Below are 19,266 nucleotides of genomic sequence, written 5' to 3' on the forward strand. Positions count from 1 at the left end.
CTAGATATAGCACAAAATATAGTTCTTTGTGCTATAGAGTAGGTCCTTGTTATTTATCTATTTTATATAGTGTGTTTGTTTTAATCCCAAGTTCCTAATTTACCCTGTCTCCCATGTGTGAATGTTATTTTTTTAAAGCAAAAAAATTTCTAAGCCCCTTTTTGTTAAAGGGAAGTTGTGTTCCTCCGTAGGTGTGACACCACCACCACCACCCCCGCCCCCCCACTCCCCGGCCTCAACATCCAAATCCTCGTGGCGTGCCGCCTGCAGAAAGACTGGGAAAAAAGAAAGCACCCGGAGCGCCAATCACCCCACCCCGCCTTCCCTGACAGCCGGACTTCTCGTTTTCCAGTCTCTTCCCAAACATCCCTCCCTAAAAAAAAACCTCTGTAGGGAGAGTGGGTTTCTCGGAATGAGGGGGGTCGAATATTCTTTGAGCCCTAAGCTCCTGACCCTGCTTCATTTACATCTCACTTTGAATAGACTCATTATAAAAGGGACAAGGAGCTTACAGTCATTCCTAAATGGTAGTAAGAGCAGTAAAAGAAAACAAAAGCAGAACAGAACTCACACCTGACAACCTCTGAAGTTGTCCCCCTAAGGCATTACAGGAGGAGCCACCACCAGGACCTCGTGGCGCAACGGTAGCGCGTCTGACTCCAGATCAGAAGGTTGCGTGTTCAAATCACGTCGGGGTCAAGGTACTTTTTTCTCTTGCGCCAAGAGATAAATTCGGTAGTGAACTAAACAATTGTCTGTCCGCGGGCTCCCAGCAGGAGATTTTCTCCTATCTTTTCCTTAGTCCAGAGAGACTTCTTGCGAACCATTCAGCAGTAGACAGGCACTAACTGAAAGGTAAGAAAACCCAGGTGAGCCGAAATGTCAGTTGTTTGGTTCTTTTCCTTATCAGGACTAAGCTTCAGAGGGGACATCAGATGACCTCAGATGGGACAGCAAAACAGGGCGTGAGGAGACTTCGCTAATGAATTCACCCTGATGTGAACAGTTTTATTTGGTCCCCACACAGATATGGTATAGTCTCCCTGGGTTGATATTTGTGTCACTTTGATGAAGTCAGGTTCTCTGCCCTCTCACCCCACCCCAGCCACCACCACCCCACAAACTTCATGGTTTGAGCTTCCTCTGTCAAAAGCCCCCTGAACATTGTGGTTAAAGACAATACAGTGTGAAGCTGATTAAAAAGTTACTATGTTGATGATGGAGTTTTTGAACTCTACTGGAGTGGGGAAAAAATTACTCTGGAATTTACCATGCTGTTACTTAGATTTCATTTAAATGCATATCTCCCAGAGGGATGTGATTCAATCAAGTTCCAGATACATGACCTGAGCAAGGAAAAACCCAAGTTAAAGGAAATGGAGACTGTTGTAGACTTACCAGGATTTAGCTTTCACTTAATGAATTAATTAAGCCGGCCCCAATCCCTCTTCAGTTTGAAAGTCTTTCTGTTTCTGAGCTTAATAAATGAATAGATAGGTAAACAGTGGTTAGGGCTCTGTGCTCTCAGAGCTGAGGGACGGGAGCTGAGGGCCGGGTTCCATCCATGGTGAAAAAAAGTGTTAGTCGCTCAGTCGTGTCGGATTGTTTGTGACCCTCGTGGAGTCCACCAGTTTCCTCTGTCCATGGAATTCTGCAAGAATGTTGGAGTAGGATTCTCCAGGCAAGAATACTGGAGTGGGTAGCCATTCCCTTCTCCAGGGGATCTTCCCCAGTGATTGAACCTGGGTCTCCTGCATTGCAGGCAGATTCTTTACCATCTGAGCCTCCAGGAAAGCCCTCAATCAGTGATAGGGGAATTAAAGTGTCATAAGCCTTGCTGCTGGGCAGGAGGAAGAAAAAAAAAAAACCCCTGCCTACAAATTGTGGGTGGGGGTTTTCGCTTTTGAATGTATATTTATTTGGCTGCGTCGCAGACATTACTTTTCGAACGAGGGATCGAACCTGTGTCCCCTGCATTGTAAGGCAAAACCCTTAGCCGCTGGCCCACCAGGAAAGTCTGCAGGGTGTGACTTTTAAAAGGTTAATAGTTAGTGAAATCTCAGGATTGAGGGTATAACAGTTACCCGGATGACAAGGTAATGTGTTTTATGTATTAGTCTGTTTTATATTTTATGTGCTAACTTCCTCACTTCTCCGTTGCAGAATTCAATATTTGTGATCCATTGCGTCCAGAGGGTTTGGGATGTATTAATAGTACAGGGAAGCAATCCATACGGTTTCAAAGAGTCGGAAACGACTGAGCGACTGGATAACGAACAAGCAAGGTGGAAAGGTGGAAAAAGTAGAGATAGACAGAGTTAGGGGAAAGGGGCTCGGATAACACGAACCTCGCCTGCTCAAAGAACCTGCGGTCCCTGGACTTTTGAGGATCCGCCCATCCTCAGAGCAGCGCTGCTGGTCTGGCCCCTTCTCCCGGACCGAGGTTCCCATAGCGCCTAAGCCAGAGGAATGTGTGTGTTTGTGCGGGTGAGGGTGGGTGGGTTCCCACTGACACAGTAGCTGCCTAAGGATCAGCAGGTGCCAGGGGGAAGTTCCACTATCCAGGGAAAGAATTGTTCTCCCTTCCTCACACTTTAGCTGAAGCTAGTCCTACTGCGAGGGCACGAAAGTGGCTTGGAGACCAGACCTGTGCTCCCCCTCCTTAGGTCCATGTTCCTGCAGGACTGGCTCTCCGTGCTACCTGCCTGGGGCCGGTCATGCCTGACGTTTCCTCCATCCCTTCAGTACCTCCAGGTGCCTGAAACTTACTCACCTGCCCCACTGGCCATGCGCCGGCTTCTCTAAAGAGAAACGGGCGCTGCTGGGGGAGTCCGCTGTCTATGCTGGTTGCTTCGCTTCTGAAGGTTTTCTCCTCTTTAGAGTTACTCTAAAGAGCGGTTATGGTAATTTATTTCCCAAACATTTGCAAAATCATAACAGGATTACACTCACACCCACACACACCCACATAATGTTCCAGGATGTCCAAGCCCCCTTCTACGAGCTGTGGTCGAGAATAAAATAAATTGGGCTCTCAAGGAGGTCCCTGTCTCCTAATCAATCTGAAGAGATTTTGACATATGAGAAGCAAAACACAAAACAGAGACTGAAGAGATGATATGATCAGAATGGAGACCCTCTCCCTCCAAACCTTCATGTACTTGAGTCACAACTCTAAGAGTTTTTATTTTGCCCCAGTTTGTAAAGAATGCAATTACTAGTTGTTGTTTTTAAGAGTAAAATATGTTTTTTAAAAGAAATTTTGTCAAACACAGGACATTCTGATGAGAAAACTTAAAATGACCCAAATTCAAACATCTCAGAGAAAAATCAAGGCTCTTGTGTGGATGGACAACTTTGCTGGGATTTTTCTGTCTCTACATCCTTACACATCTTATAAAAGTCTTCCTGTAAAACAATTTCCCTGGTTATACCACTATAAATTTAATGTGTTTTAAAATAGCTCTACTGAGATATAATTCACTCTTTTAAAGCATATGGTCAGGACTTCCCTCGTGGTCCAGTGGCTAAAACTGTGCTTCTGCTGGAAGAGATTCAGGTTCAATCCCTGGTCTGGAAATTAAGATCTTACATGCCCAGTTAAGTTCAGTTCAGTAGCTCAGTAGTGTCCAACTCTTTGTGATCCCATGAACTACAGCACACCAGGCCTCCCTGTCCATCACCATCTCCCAGAGCTTGCTCAAACTCATGTCCATTGAGTCAGTGATGCCATCCAACCATCTCATCCACTACCCTCCCCTTCTCCTCCCGCCTTCAATCTTTCCCAGCATCAGGGTCTTTTCAGATGAGTGGGTTCTTCCCATCAGGTGGCCAAAGTATTGGAGTTTCAGCTTCAGCATCAGTCCTTCCAATGAATATTCAGGACTGATTTCTTTTTAATATTGACTGGTTGGATCTCCTTGCAGTCCAAGGGACTCTCAAGAGTCTTCTCCAACACCACAGTTCAAAAGCATCAATTCTTTGGTGCTCAGCTTTCTTTATAGTCCAATTCTCACATCCACACATGACTACTGGAAAAACCATAGCTTTGACTAGACAGACCTTTGTTGGCAAAGTAATGTCTCTGCTTTTTAGTATGCTGTCTAGGTTGGTCATAGTTTTTCTTCCAAGGAAAAGGGCAGGGCAAAAAAGTACACAGAACTGCTTTGGGTATGTTCACAGACTTGTACAGCCTTCACCATAGTCAACTTTAGAACAGTTTTATATATATATATATCACCAAAACAACCCTTTACCCATTAGCAGTCACCCTTCATTCCCTTGTGCCCCTGTCCCCTCCAGCCTTAGGCAATCACTATTTGAAAAATCACTATATGGAAAATCACTGTTTCCATAGATTTATCTATTCTGAATACTTGCTATAAATGAAATGAAACAAAATGTTACCTTCTGTGTCTGGTTTCTCTCACATGTTTTCATTTAATTAAGGAGTTTACATTTTACTCCAGGGCAGAAGGAGTTATTGAAAAGTTCTGAGAAGAGTGACAAAATAGATTTAATTTTTAAATCTTCATCTTAGCTGCTTTGAATAGCACGGATTGAGGAAAGGAAAGATTAGGGGTGGAGAGTGTTTAGGTGACTATGGTGATTTGGACTAGAATGCCAACTGAGATGCAGTGGGCTTCTCTGGATTTCTGTGAAGAACTAGACCTAGAGCCTCCAGTGTTCCTGACACTGAGGGTAGAAGTATCTTTTGCCTTGTTTGATCTTAGACTCCAGGGAGTGGCCCTCCCCATACTGACATTCCTCAGTTCAGTTCAGTCGCTCAGTTGTGTCCGCCTCTTTGCGACCCCATGAACCGAAGCACGCCAGGCCTCCCTGTCCAACACCAACTCCCGGAGCCTACCCAAACTCATGTCCATTGAGTCGGTGATGCCTTCCAACCATCTACTGACGTTCCCAGGGCCGCACAATTCTCCCTGTTTGCTGCTTTCTCACATCTTTTCCTTGCCAACTCATACTTTATTCATTTATCAGGAGAACGGCTTCTCACTCCGTCCAATGCTTTTTAAATCAGCCAGAATGCTTTCAACCAAATCAGCGTTAGCATTCGGTTTCCACAATTGAGACTATCATAAGAAAGAAATACTAGCAAAAAGACTTTGTGTCATAGCGCCGCATCGCCCACCCCCAGCGAATAATCAAACGCTAAAATCGCTCGGAGCTTCTCAGTTTATTCATAAAAGAGATCAAGTGGAGAATGATCTCCACTTCGAGGCCGACTAAGAAGGCCCGCAGTTCTCTCCCCTCGCTCTGCAGACGCCCCAGAACAGACACCGCTGTCCCCGAGCCCTCTGGGAAGTGGAGTCCTTCCGCCGGGACCCCCGACCCGGCGCGGTCGCCTCCAAGTGCGCAGATGCGACTCCAGACAAAGCCTCGGGCTCGAGCCTTTTGTCTCCCCGCAGCTCGGTGGGTCCAGAAGGCGACGGTGTCCGCCTCCCCCGCCCCTCCCAGAGCGCTGCCCGGAGGGGATCCAGCCCGGGAGCCGGGGCCAAGTCCGCAACGAGTCCGTAGGTAAGAGAAAGCCGGGTCAGAGGCGCGAGTCTCCGCGACCCGTCCGTCAAGCGCGCCGCTCTAACGCCACCTGCTGCGGCGCCGGCCAGGCTCTCAGGTTCCGGCCTCAGCGGGAGAAGGGCTGGGCCTTGCCTGCCTCCCGGCCCCACCCCTCGGGCGCTCCGCCGGTATTTCCGGCTGGGTAGCGAGCCGGCTACCCTTGTTCTGAGCTAAGGGGCGCCCCGGAAGCAAGGTTGCCGCTAGGTACTCTGGGAAATGGAGTCCGGGAGCCTGAAGGGGGCATGGCCGACGGGGGATTTGGGGAAGGGGAGAGTGGGGGTTGGAGGGCTCGGCTTCCGAGGTTCGGAGAGCTACAGCGCCTCCCGCTGGTGTTGGCTTTAGGTCCTGTCACTCCACTGAAACACTGCAGGTTCTGAACTTTGGGGACAGATAGAAAAGAATGGAGTCCATGTCTTACTCATTTCTCTTCTGTGCTTGAGCTATGAGAGTTTGGTGGTTTAGCCATTAAATCGTGTCCGACTCTTGTGACCCCCATGGATCATGGGGGCTCTGTCACCAGGCGGCTCTGTCCTTTGCATTTCCAGGCAAGAATACCGGAGTAGGTTGCCATTTCCTTCTCCCAGTGATCGAACCCGAGTATCGTGCATTGCAAGCCAACTCTTTTAACAACTGAGCCACCGGGAGTGGGGGTTAGGGGAGGAAGGGTGTCTGGATTAAAGTTTTCGGGGCTGCCTATATTTGGGGTCCAGAGTAAGGGGTTCGACTCTGAACGTGCAAAGGAATCCCGGCCTGTTTTATTTTCAGGGTCTTAAAGAGCGAGTGAAGAATCACATGTATAAGGATTCCACCTATCAACTGCCTTGTGTTTTATGAGTAGGAAGGATTGAGTAACTGTGGGAGCTCTACTTTTAGTTACTGCGACGTTAATCAGAGGCCAGCTTATAACCATTTCTGTGCTTCAGGGTCTTAGGAGAATTTGTGCATCATACAGAACCGGTGTGTGACTAAGGCTCACAGTCACTACCCTGGCTCTCTCCTGTTTTTGCCTTGGTGTGGAACGTAGGTGACTGACCTGGGGACTCCAGAGAAGGGTCTTCCAACTGTGAAGTTTAATCTAGGCTAAATTATGAAGGTTCTAAGTAAAACAGAGTTACTACTGAGGCCCTAGGACTTAAATGTGTAGGAATAAGCCTCCTAGGAGTAGAGGTAGAGGGAGATGCCCCAGGGAGTGTAATCAATTTCACAGTGGGGTAAGGCTAACCCCAAAATCTCTCCCTGAAGCTTCAGAGTAGAGTTGAATGATTTATACAAAGAAGTGGATTATATATTGCTGAAAAGTCCATGTTTATCTCATCTGAAACAGTGAATTAGGAGGAAGTCCTAGCAATAACAAGAGGACAAGGAAAAGCTGATCATGGATTATCTGACCATTGAAGTTGAGGAAAATGATAAGAATTACGCAAATAAACATGGAGTTGAAAGTGCGGACAAGTGGAGGAAATACCCTGGATAAGAATGAAAAGGTTAGGTGCCCCTGCATGATGGGAAAGGGAAACAGACACAAGTCAGGAGAAGACCCCAAAGTAGAGAAACTCAGTAAGCCATCATGTTGGGAAATCACTAAGAAGGCTCCTTGGAAGGAAAGTTATGACCAACCTAGATAGCATATTCAAAAACAGAGACATTACTTTGCCAACAAAGGTCCGTCTAGTCAAGGCTATGGTTTTTCCAGTGGACATGTATGGATGTGAAAGTTCGACTGTGAAGAAAGCTGAACACCGAAAAATTGATGCTTTTGAACTGTGGTGTTGGAGAAGACTCTTGAGAGTCCCTTGGACTGCAAGGAGATCCAACCAGTCTATTCTAAAGGAGATCAGTCCTGGGTGTTCTTTGGAAGGAATGATGCTAAAGCTGAAACTCCAGTACTTTGGCCACCTCATGTGAAGAGTTGACTCATTGGAAAAGACTCTAATGCTGGGAGGGATTGGGGGCAGGAGGAGAAGGGGATGACAGAGGATGAGATGGCTGGATGGCATCACCGACTTGATGGATGTGAGTCTGAGTGAACTCCGGGAGTTGGTGATGGACAGGGAGGCCTGGCGTGCTGCGATTCATGGGGTCGCAAAGAGTCGGACACGACTGAGTGACTGAACTGAACTGAACTGAATTGAAGAAGGCTCCTTGTCATACATTCCCCTCTCTCATCTTCCTCTTTCAGCGCTTCTGTGCTCATACACATTCCCTCTGATGCTGTAGAAGGGAGAATATTCCACAGTGCTTGTTTTTGTGGTAAAGAACAGGTCACGCTTTTCCACTCCCATAGGAGTGTACCAAAATATTGACATACTATATGTGCATTTAGCTTTTTGGTCAAAGTGCTTTCATGTTATTATCTTCCTCTATCCGTATCTGATCCTTTTGAGTTAAGTGGAGTAGGTCTTGTGTATATAATTCCTCTGGCTTGTGCTAGCTTTTGTCCTTGTGAATTTGTAAGTGGGAAGATAGTTTATCCCCTTCATGGCTTTACTTCTGCTCTTTCCAGCTATGACTACAGAAGATGTTTCTTTGTCCCAAGAACAGAGCACAGAAGAAATGGAACCTATTGGAGAGCTTCTTCCTGTTGAGTTCCAGGCAAGTTTGAGTTTCATTTCCCTCCTGTGAAATCTCAGTTTGGTGTTCAGAGTGTGTCCTCATTTCTTCCTTTCATCTCACTTCGGAGGTTCATGGAAATCTCATCTGGAGAACTGAACCAAAGTAATTTTTCCTTGAAGACTTGAAGCTCTGGGGGGAGCTCAGGCTGGAGCTTTAAATTTGGGAGGAATCTGTGTGAATGGTATTTCAAACTATGAAGCTGTAATCACTAGCAAATAAATGTAGGTAGAAAAGAGATGAGATCTTATTACTGTAGCTTCCAACACTTTGAGGTCGGGGAGATAAGAGGAAGCAGCAAAGGAGACTGAGAAGATGTGGCCAGTGAGGCAGGGAGGGGAGGCCAAAAGTGGCATTCTGGTAGCTTTACAGACTCACAGATGTAAAATTAGTGGTTACCAGTGGCAGGGGTGGGGGGCGGGATACATGGTTGGGGAGTGGGAGGTATGAACTATTGGGTGTAAAACAGGGTCAAGAATGTATCATACAGTGTGGTCCAGTGGATGAGACTCTGCCTTGTAATGCAGAGGATGTGAGTTCAATTCCTAGTCCAAGAATTAAGATCTTTTGTGCCTCACATAAGACCCTCAACTAAGACCCGACACAGCCTAATAAATATTTGCAAAAAGAGAATGTATTGTACAACATGGGGAGTATAGCCAATATTTTCTAATATTGGCTGCTGCTGCTGCTAAGTCGCTTCATTCGTGTCCGACTCTGTGCGACCCCACAGACGGCAGCTTATCAGCCCCCCGCCCATCCCTGGGATTCTCCAGGCAAGAACACTGGAGTGGGTTGCCATTTCCTTCTCCAATGCATGAAAGGGAAAAGTGAAAGTGAAAAGTGAAAGTGAAGTCGCTCAGTCGTGTCCGACTCTTAGCGACCCCATGGACTGCAGCCTACCAGGCTCCTCCGTCCATGGGATTTTCCAGGCAAGAGTACTGGAGTGGGGTGCCATTGCCTTCTCCGAAATATTGGCTAGTAACCTGTATTAGTCTGTGTTAGGGAAAACAGTAATAATAGCTAACATTTATCTTTTTTTTCTATGTATTAAGTCCTTTGAACAACCTCTTGTAATAATAACTATGTTAGGTAGGTACCATTATTAACATTATCTACAGATGTAAGGACAGATCTGAGATTTGCACCCAGGCAGTCTGACATCAAAGTTAGACTCTTGTTTTAAATTTACTTTTTATACAATTTTTACAGGTTACTAGCCAATATTTGTATAAAATAAATTTAAAACAAGAGTCTAACTTTGATGTCAGACTGCCTGGGTGCAAATCTCAGATCTGTCCTTACATCTGTAGATAATGTTAATAATGGTACTTACCTAACATAGTTATTATTACAAGAGGTTGTTCAAAGGACTTAATACATAGAAAAAAAAGATAAATGTTAGCTATTATTACTGTTTTCCCTAACACAGACTAATACTTAGAATATTCCATTAAAATGGTTAAAATAAAGTTTTAACGCTCAGATTAAAAAGAACTTCCTATTCCAGATTGTTCTCTTCCCTCAAAGATCACCAAATCCTATAAGAATGTACTTATTCTTCCAGGAATTGACAACAGTCAAGGATGAGGAAATGGACTTCACCTGTGTGGAGGAGGAACAGATGAATTCTGCCCGAAGGTACATGGCCATGGATATGAAGGTGGAGAATTGTGGGAACCTGGTATTTTGGGGTAAGAAAGTTATTTTTCAATACTTTATTGAAAAAAAGTTATTTTTCATACTGCTTACTGTGACATAAAACTTCCACTGTGACTAATGACATCAAATGCCATAGTTTTGCTTACGATCCAGAGAGCTCTGATCCCGTAGGGGATCCCTGATGACTTTGAGCTCAGAATTGGGCTTCTTTTCTCTCCTGGCAAGTCAAAGTTCACCATCTGTGGAAATGAAAAAGGACAGCTCCTTTACATACTATGTATAAGTATATAATTTTGTTTATTTATTATTTTTATCTTTCTGGCTGTGCTGTGTCTTTGTCGCTTCTCGGGCTTTCTCCAGTTTCAGAGAGCAAGGCCTACCTTCTCCTTGCGGTGCATGGCGTTCTCGCAGTGGCTTCTCTCGCTGTGGAGCGTAGGTTCTAGGGTGTGTGGGCTTCACTAGTTGAGGCCCATGAGCTTAGTTGCCCTGCAGCATATGGAACCTTCCTGGAGCAGGGATCAAACCCATGTCCCCTGCATTGGCAGGTGGATTCTTAACCATTAGACCAGCGGGAAGTCTGGGATGATGTCTTTAAAGGAGACAGTGGGGGGCGGGGGGACAGGGACCAAAGAGGGGAGCCTAAGACAGAACACTGAGAAGCATCAACATTTCAGAAGAAGGAACAGCAGGAAAACTTCCAAATAAGTAGGAATCAGGAGAAAAAACCTGGAGAGCTTAGTAATACAGAAGTCAAGAGAGAATGTTTGTTAATTCTCTCTCAATAAGATGGGGAGAAAAGCACCAGGAAAATGTTGTTAGGAGGAGCACATGGTGTCAAGTGCTGTTGAGAGGCCCAGGTGATCTACAGATGAAAAGGATCCACTGGATTTAGGTGACATATAAATGGTTAGTGACTTTAGTGAGAGCAATTCCAACTGAGTGGTGGGGAGAGAAGCCAGACTGTGGTGAGTCAGGAGCAAGTGTGTGATGAGATGATATCCAAAATCTGAGAAATTTGACTTTGGCAATAAAGGAAGGAAGAAAGAAAGGTGAGAGAGAGGGAAAGAAGGAAGGGAGGAAGAAAAGAAGGGAAGGAAAGAATGGAGGGAGGGAGGAGGCAGTGGTTAGTGGAGACACAAAATCATAGGGAAAGCATACACTAAACAAACAAACAAAAAATCTGCTTTTAAAAAAGGACTAAAGGTAATGATTTTAAAAATCAAATATGGTTGTTGCCGGGGTCCAGCCCCGGTGGATCCAGGGAATTTGAAGCGGGGACGGCGTCGGCGAGGATCAGGAAACAACTGCTTAATTAAACGTTAATTAAGGATATAAAGAGTAATAGAATAAGGGTAGCTCAGTAGGAAAATTCAGTGAAGAAAAGAGGCTGAAATAAGGATAGCTCAGTGAGGAAATTCAGTGGAGAAAAGAGGCTGAATAATTCAGCCAGAAGGTGAGAGAAAGAACGACACGGGGAGACCAAGTTTCGGTGAACAAGGCCCGCACTTTATTTTCCAAAGTAGTTTTTATACCTTAAGTTATGCATAAAGGATAATGGGGGAAGGGGTAGAGTCATGCAGCAAGCCAGGCTTTCTTCCTGCAAACTAATCATATGCAAAAGCTTAGGTGATTTGCATCATCTTCTGGCCCGGAGGCCTGTTAACATTTTAAGACCCTTTCTTCAGAAAACTTATTTTTCTCTAAAGGTGATTGGTCAGGAGCCACCCTCCAAAAGCATTAGATAAAGTTGCATTCCTACAGAGCAAAGGTGTGGTGGGCTATAACAAGAAAAAGAATTAACTCAAGGGTCCCAGGTTACAAACATTAAAGCTACTACTTACACCAATTATATTAATCAATACACTGCCAGGGACACAGCAGGTAAGGGATATGGAAACTTAGCAGCAAACATTGGCCCAACAAGTGAAAATCCCTTCACCAATACAATTTCTAATCAATCTTTTAACTGCTCAAAGGAATCTGTATTTAGACAGTTTAGAACATCTCATGCCTCTCACAGTTGGGAGGCTCTGAGCAATCACATATGGCCTGAAAAACCTATTCAGGCAGGCTAGAGGACTTCCAAAGGACTTTGTAGGTTGAAACACTGTCACACCCAGGAATTATTAACTGGAGCTGTAAGCTAACTCTTTTTTCAGAGAGAGGTAGTGGGGGACAGCCCCCCGTAAAGTCAGAGGTGTAGGTGAGAGCACAAAGCAGAAAGTAGGCAGACTCTGGTTTTGGGGGTAGATGCTCGAGAATTTCCAGGGGGACTCCTGAGGCTCGATCCCGCCTTTGCGTATGCCGAGCCTCCTTCCTCATGACCTTTGTCATGGGTGGAGCTCCTCACGCTTGCTCCCGGCAGTGATAGAATTCTAGTTGAGCTATTCCAGATCCTGAAAGATGATGCTGTGGAAAGTGCTGCACTCAATATGCAATATGCACTCAGTATGCAATATGCCGGCTCCTGGCAGGTTGTCACTAATATATGTCTTCATGTAAGCGATTTTTTTGTCCAATACTTTTTCAAAATTACCCAATTTCGACCTGTGTTTTCATCCCCCCACCCCACCCACTTCCTCAGTTATTTTGTTGACATTTATTTTCATCCTGCCTGCTTATCTTCTTCCCTGGCTAGTCTGTTCAGTTTCCCATTCTTTCAAGTGTAGCATCATCATTGTCTGACCTTGTATTGTGCTTCAGCTTCATCATTTTCCCATCAGTGTTATTCACTGAAACTTTGTCACCTGCCATTGCCATGAGGCTTTTTCTGAGAACATTCAAACATTTTTAAAGGACATCAATTTAATTTTCTTTAACTTCTTGCCACCTCAGCAGTTTTCTTTCTCTCCACACAGAGAACACAAATATCTTTACTCTTTATTTATTTCAGATTCTGAATCTACACCTGAAACTAAAGTGTCCCTTTCAATGCAGGAAGGTTCTGAAGGAGTATCATCAGAAAGGGAGCTGATAATAGAAAGACTTATAAAGGATGATTCCTGGGACTCCAGATGGATAAAAACCTGGGAATGTGGAGGCATGTTAGAAAGGCAGCAAGGAAATCTGAAGAAAGATTTAAGGCAAGTCATAATTAAGCACAAGAGAAATCCTATGGAGGATTGTACTGAAATCGGGGAAAGTTCGAACCCAATTAAACATCAGAACATTTACTCAGTGAAAAAGCCTTGGAAGTGCAGTGAGTGTGGCAAGTCCTTCAGCTACTACTCAGCTTTTATCCTACATCAGAGGATTCACACAGGAGAGAAACCCTATGTATGTACTGAATGTGGAAAGGCCTTCACCCGGAGCTCATCCCTTATCCAGCATCAGAGAATCCACACTGGAGAGAAACCTTACGAGTGTAATGAATGCGGGAAAGCTTTCAGTCACCGTTCAGCGCTTATTCAACATCATATCATTCATACTGGAGAAAAGCCCTATGAGTGCAATGAATGTGGGAAGGCCTTCAACCAAAGCACGTACCTCATCCAGCACCATAGAATACACACTGGAGAGAAGCCCTATAAATGTAAAGAGTGTGGGAAAGCTTTCAATGACACCTCCTCCCTTATTAAACATCAGAGGGTCCATACTGGAGAAAAACCCTATGGGTGTAAAGAGTGTGGGAAGGCCTTTAGTGACAGGTCAGGCCTTACTCAACATCAGAGAACTCACACAGGGGAGAAGCCCTATGAATGTAGTGAATGTGGGAAGGCTTTCAGTTACTGTTCAGCTCTTATTCAACATCAAGGAACCCACACTGGGGAGAAACCTTACAAATGTCATGAATGTGGAAAAGCCTTCAGTGATCGCTCAGCTCTCATAAGACACCAGAGAATTCATACTGGAGAGAAACCTTACAAGTGTAAAGAATGTGAGAAAGCCTTCAGCCAGAGCTCATCCCTGACAAAGCATCTAAGAACTCACACTGGAGAGAAACCATATAAATGCAATGATTGTGACAAAGCCTTTAGCCAGAGTTCTTCTCTTATTCAACACCAGAAAACTCATGCAGGGGAAAAACGCTATAAATATAAGAAATGTGAGAAAACTTTCAGTATGTGTTCAGCCTATCATCAACATGGAGAAATTCATGGTGAATAGAAGGCAGTGAATTGATGAAATAATTATGCACTATCTCCTTATTATACAGACCTCCAAATATTGGTCTTCCCAGGTGGCACTAGTGGTAAAGAAACTGCCTGCCAATGCAGGAGACATAAGAGATGGGGGTTCGATCCTTGAATTGGGAAGATCCCCTAGAGGAGGGCATGGCAATCCACTCCAGTATTGTTGCCTGGAGAATCCCTTGGACAGAAGAGCTTGGTGGGCTACATCCAAAGGGTCACTAAGAGTTGGACATGACTGAAGCGACCAGGATGGACCTAGAGATTATCATACTAAAGTAAGTCAGACAGAGAAAGACAAATATGATATGATTTATATGTGGAATCTAAAAAATGATTCAAATAAACTTATTTACTAAACAGACTCACAGTCATAGAGAACAAACTTCTTACCAAAGGAAAAAGGTCCTGGAGGGGGATAAGTTAGGAAATCAGAAATAACATATCCAAACTACTATATATAAAATTGGTAAACAAAAAGGACCTACTGTGTGGCACAAAGAGCTATGCTCAATATTTTATAATAACCTATAACAAAAGAATCTGAAAAAGTGATAACCAAATCATTTTGCTGTCCATGAGAAACTAACACAATATTATAAATCAACTATACTTCAATAAAAATAATTTTAAAAATTCTCGTGTTAATCAATGTGCAACCAGGATGAAAAGTAGCACTGACTGAAATTCTTTCTGCACAAGGATCAACCTAACGGGATAAGAGGGTTATAGGCAGCTGAAAGGATATTAACAATCTACATTAGCTGACAAGAGCTCTTTGTGTCCTTGTTTCTGCTTTATCTTTCTCCTGCTAATAACATCACCTTTTAAAATTAATTAGACTGCATTGGGTTTTAGTTGCTGCACACAGTGTCTTCGTTGAGATGTCGGATCTTTCATCACGGTGCACAGAATCTAGTTGTGTCACAGGGCTTAGTTGTCCCAAGGCAGGTAGGACCTTAGTTCTCCGACCTGGGATCAAACCCCTACCTCCTGCAGTGGAAGTGCAGAGCCCTAACCATTGGGCCACCAGGAAATTCTCTGTAGGCTTATTAATGATGGCCGTTCTGACTCGTGTGAAGTAGTACCTCATTGTAGTTTTGGCTTAAATGTTGCTATGACTAGCAATATCGAGCATCTTTTCATGTGCCTGTTGGCCATTTGGATGTCTTCTTTGAACAAATGTCTATTTAGATCATCTGCCCATTTTTTTGATTGGATTGTTTGGTATTTTGTTATTGAGTTGTATGAGCTGTTTGTATATTTTGGAAAGTAGGTCCTTGTTGATCACATAATTTGCAAAAATTATATAGCAGTCTGTCTTTCCATTTTTCTTATAGTTTGCTGTGCTAAAGCTTCTAAGTTTGATTAGGTATCATTTGGGAGACAGCTAAAAAAACATTGGTCTGATTTATGTAAAAGATACTTTAAATACAGAAAATTCAAAAGATGAAAAAATATACAATGAAAACACTAATCATAAGGAAGCTGGAGTGGATATATTAATATCAGATAAAACAGAATTCAAGAACAGGGATATTATCTTAGATATAGAAGGATTTTACGATGATAAAAGGATCAATTCACCAAGGTGAGTAATTGTTTAATGTGTAATTGGGTTACAATTATGAATGCGATTTTAGTGTTATACACAAAATTTAGAATTCTGGATTATTAATATATTATGTGCTTAATATCACAGCCTCCAAAATCACAAAGTAATAACTGACAAATTTTTAAAAAGTGGGCAATTTTATAATTGGAAATTTTAACACTCCATTTTCAGAAGTTGATAGAACAACTAGACAAAATATTAAAGACATAGAATATCTGAACCACACTGTCTACAATCTTGAATTGATTGACATATACATTATAGAAGATACAACAACTGCAGAATGCATACTACCTAAAAAAAACATATTTGGCTGCATTGAGTCTTAGTTGCAGCTTGCAGGATCTTTCAGTGTGGCCCCCGTCAGAGCTTAGTTGCTTGAAGGCATGTGGGATCTTAGTTCCCTGACCAGGTCCCACTGATGCTAGAATGGCTCACAGAACTCGGAAATAATAGTTTAGAGACTTCCCTGGTGGTCCAGTGGCTGAGACCCCCACAGCTCCCAGTTCAGTGGGCCCCGGTTCAATCCCTGGTCAGGGAACTAGATCCCGCCTGCTGCAACTAAGATCTGACGCTGCCAAATAAATAAATATTTGAGAAAAACAGTTTACTTATCACTGGTTCATTGTAAAAGGATAGAACTCAGGATCAGCCAGATGGAAGAGATGCTCAGGATGCAGGATGCAGGGGGCAGGGTAGTAGAGCTTCCAACCCTCTCCAGGCATGCCCCCAGCACCTCCACCAGTTCAGCAACCAGTGTCTGCATTTTCATGGGGGTTCCTTGCGTAGGTGTAATGGGCGAGTCACTGACCTCTGGGGACTGACTGAACCCCAGCCTGTCCCCTCCCCTCAGGTGCTAGGGGTGAAGGTTCTAACTTGCTCACAGGCCTTGGCCCCTGGCAACTAGGTGTATCCTTAGGAGTTTTCCTCATTAACATAAAACTCAGATGCTGAGGGATTTGTTATGATAACAAGACGCTTATCTCACCTGTGAGGCTGTGCAGCTACTTCAGAAATTGAGGAGGACTTCCCTGATGGCTGGTGGCACAGTGGATAAAAATCCTCCTGCCAATGCATGGGACACAGATTCGATCCCTGGTCCAGGAAGATCCCATATGCTATGGAGCAACTAAGCGGGTGCACAACTGCGGAGCCTGCGCACCTAGAGCCTGTGCTCCGCAGCTAGAGAAGCCACTGCAGGGAGTCTGCACACCACAACAGAGAGTAACCCTTGCTTGCCTCAGTTAGAGAAAGCCCACGTGCAACAATGAAGAGCCAACACAGCCCCAAATAAATAAAAAACCAAAGAGAAAAGCCCAAGTTAAAAGATACTCCTCTGCACTTATCCCCTAAGAAATTCCAAGCACTTTAGGAACTCTGCCAGAAACAGGCAGGAAGACCAAATATACATTTCTTATTTAAATCACAATATCACAATGGGGAAAAGGGAAAAGACTCATTTGCTTAAGACCCTGGAGGAGACGAGAGAGAATGACCTTGGGGCCCAGGGGGAGAGGACAGGAGGGGTGAGGACCACACAGGGGAAAGTCTTTGCCTCCCCTGTGGCCCGGGCTCAAGTCTTGCTCCTCCAACAACTTTCTGGATCCCAGTGAGCCCTCCCTTCCTCCCTCTTCAGACCTGGCGGATAGTGGTACCCACGACCGCCAGCCCAGAAGCTTCTGCCAGTGAGTCCCAGTAGCCTGTCCATCCCTGTGGGAGCAGCCCGCACGCTGCCCCATTCTCAGTGTCCTCCTGGGAGGGCACCATCTCTTTCGTATGAGAACTGGGCAGAAGAACCGTGTGATGAGGAAGGTGGGAGTGCACAGAGTAGGGTCAGCGAACTCACCTGGACCCGGGAGTGGTTTTATGGGGTCACAGCCACAGCTGTCCACTCTCCTGTTGTCTATGCTGCCAGAGTAGAGTTGAGTGACCACAGCAGAGACCAAACGGCCAGAGAAGCCTTACATACTGACCAGTGTCCTTCCAGAGAGAACACGTGTGACTCTAGTGTGGAAGAAAGAACATTCGTGACCTGAGGGTTGGAGACGAGTTGAGCCCTGAGTCTGCAAATTCACTGGATGAGCCTCGGCTGTAGGACAATAATACTGTGGCCCACAAAGCTGTGGTAGGAGCTGCAGCTATAATGAGACTGTTTCCAGGGGTTGCTGTCCTTTCAGGACAAGGCTCTGTACTTCACCAGGCAAGAGTGGGACACACTGGACTGGGCTCAGAAGGCCCTCTACAGGGACGTGATGCTGGACAACTACAGACGTCATCTTCTTGGGTGATGAGTCAGCTTGAAGGTGAGGGAATGGGATTAGGGAGGGCTCATGAGTATACATGGTATTTATTACAAGTGTGTTATTTCCTTAAAAATGATATGAAGCAAATATGTCCTACTCAAGAATTGATTCATCTGTGTGGTGTATTTGTGAATGTTCTTTAAAATTGTTCTAGTCTACGCTTGCCTATATGTTGGCAGTACTTCACAATAAACTTGTTCATATTTTTTGGTGGAGTATCACAATAAAAAAGTATATAACTAGGGACTTCCCTGGTGGTCCAGCAGTTAAGTCTTCACCTTCCAATGCAGGGGGTGCGGGTTCGATCCCTGGTCAGGGCACTGAGATACCACATTTCTAAAGAAGTAAATAAATCCCATGGAGATCAGTACTAAAAAAACAAAGGACTCACTTTCATTTAAAAAAATATTTTGAACTTATAAAACAGAGACTCACAGACACGAAACGAACTTATGGTTACTGGAAGAGAGGGACAGTTAGGGAGTTTGGGAAGGTCATGTACATGTTAGGGGAAGCACACTGATTGAAACCACCCACCCTGGCCAGGCACCATAGTAACCATTTGCATGAGTTGTTTTATGACAGGAGCTCCTGATAAGGAATACAGAACTAGTAAGCCACCACCAACTGGAAGAGTTCGGGAAAGGTCAAAAGGAGACACTGCGTGTCCGTCCACTTCCCAGAATCCCTCTCGCTAGCATCCATCTTGGCCGAGTGATGCGTGCGCCACCAGGAAAGACTCTGAATTAGAATGATTGGCCAAAGACCACCCGGAAACTAATCCCATCACCATAAAACCCTAGACTGCCAGCCACCCTTACCCTACTGCTCCCCACCCGGATGTCCTTTCCCAATAAAATCTCTTGCTTTGTCAGCACATGTGTCTCCTTGGACAATTCATTTTCGAGTGTTAGACAAGAGCCCAGTTTCGGGCCCTGGAAGGGGTCCCCCTTCCTGCAACATACACACTGCTATATTTAAAATGAATAACCAACAAGGACCTATTGTAGCACATGGAACTCTCTCTGTTCAATGGTATGTGGCAGCCTGGATGGGAGGGGAGTTCGGGGGAGAATGGGTACATGTATACGCATGGCTGAGTCCCTTCAGTGTTCCTCTGAAACTATCCCAACATTGTTAACCAGCTATCCCCCAATACAAGATAAAAAGTTCAAAGGAAAAAAAAAAGGTTTGGTCCAAAAGTGGAGGTCCCTGAAGAGTGACAAGGGCACAACTCTGATGGGTCATCTTTGCTCTTGCGGAAAGTATGTTCTGGGGAGAGGGGGGTGCTCCCGACTCAGACCCTCCTCCTTCAGGGCAACAGGCTCTCAAAGGGTATCCCGAGACTAATTGAACTCAGTCTATCTTGGGT

The 19,266-nt window shown here is 44.7% G+C and overlaps 1 protein-coding gene and 1 non-coding gene across 5 annotated transcripts; both read left to right on the plus strand.

Annotated features, from left to right (window-relative positions):
- The first annotated feature begins 627 nt into the window (after positions 1–627).
- Positions 628–699, plus strand: TRNAW-CCA (transfer RNA tryptophan (anticodon CCA)). Its single transcript has one exon. It is a non-coding gene; the product is annotated as a tRNA-Trp (tRNA).
- Positions 700–5,263: 4,564 nt separating this feature from the next.
- On the plus strand, positions 5,264–18,140 carry LOC147344816 (uncharacterized). 4 transcript variants are annotated; one of them, XM_086374081.1, is made up of 4 exons: positions 5,264–5,535; positions 8,078–8,166; positions 9,752–9,878; positions 12,740–14,612. In XM_086374081.1, exons 2-4 carry the CDS (start codon positions 8,080–8,082, stop codon positions 13,951–13,953), a joined length of 1,428 nt encoding a protein of 475 aa, XP_086230207.1. In that variant the 5' UTR covers positions 5,264–5,535; positions 8,078–8,079; the 3' UTR covers positions 13,954–14,612. The 4 variants fall into 4 exon arrangements, with proteins under 4 accessions (XP_086230207.1, XP_086230210.1, XP_086230208.1 ...); XM_086374084.1 differs by lacking the exon at positions 12,740–14,612 and adding an exon at positions 17,579–18,140 and having other exon boundaries at positions 5,362–5,535; XM_086374082.1 differs by lacking the exon at positions 5,264–5,535 and adding an exon at positions 5,560–5,778.
- Positions 18,141–19,266: the final 1,126 nt, after the last annotated feature.

This window comes from Bos grunniens, chromosome 25 (assembly GCF_055505025.1).
Source record: "Bos grunniens cultivar Pamir isolate PY7600 chromosome 25, Bosgru_T2T1.0, whole genome shotgun sequence".
Classification (NCBI taxonomy): Eukaryota; Metazoa; Chordata; class Mammalia; order Artiodactyla; family Bovidae; genus Bos; species Bos grunniens.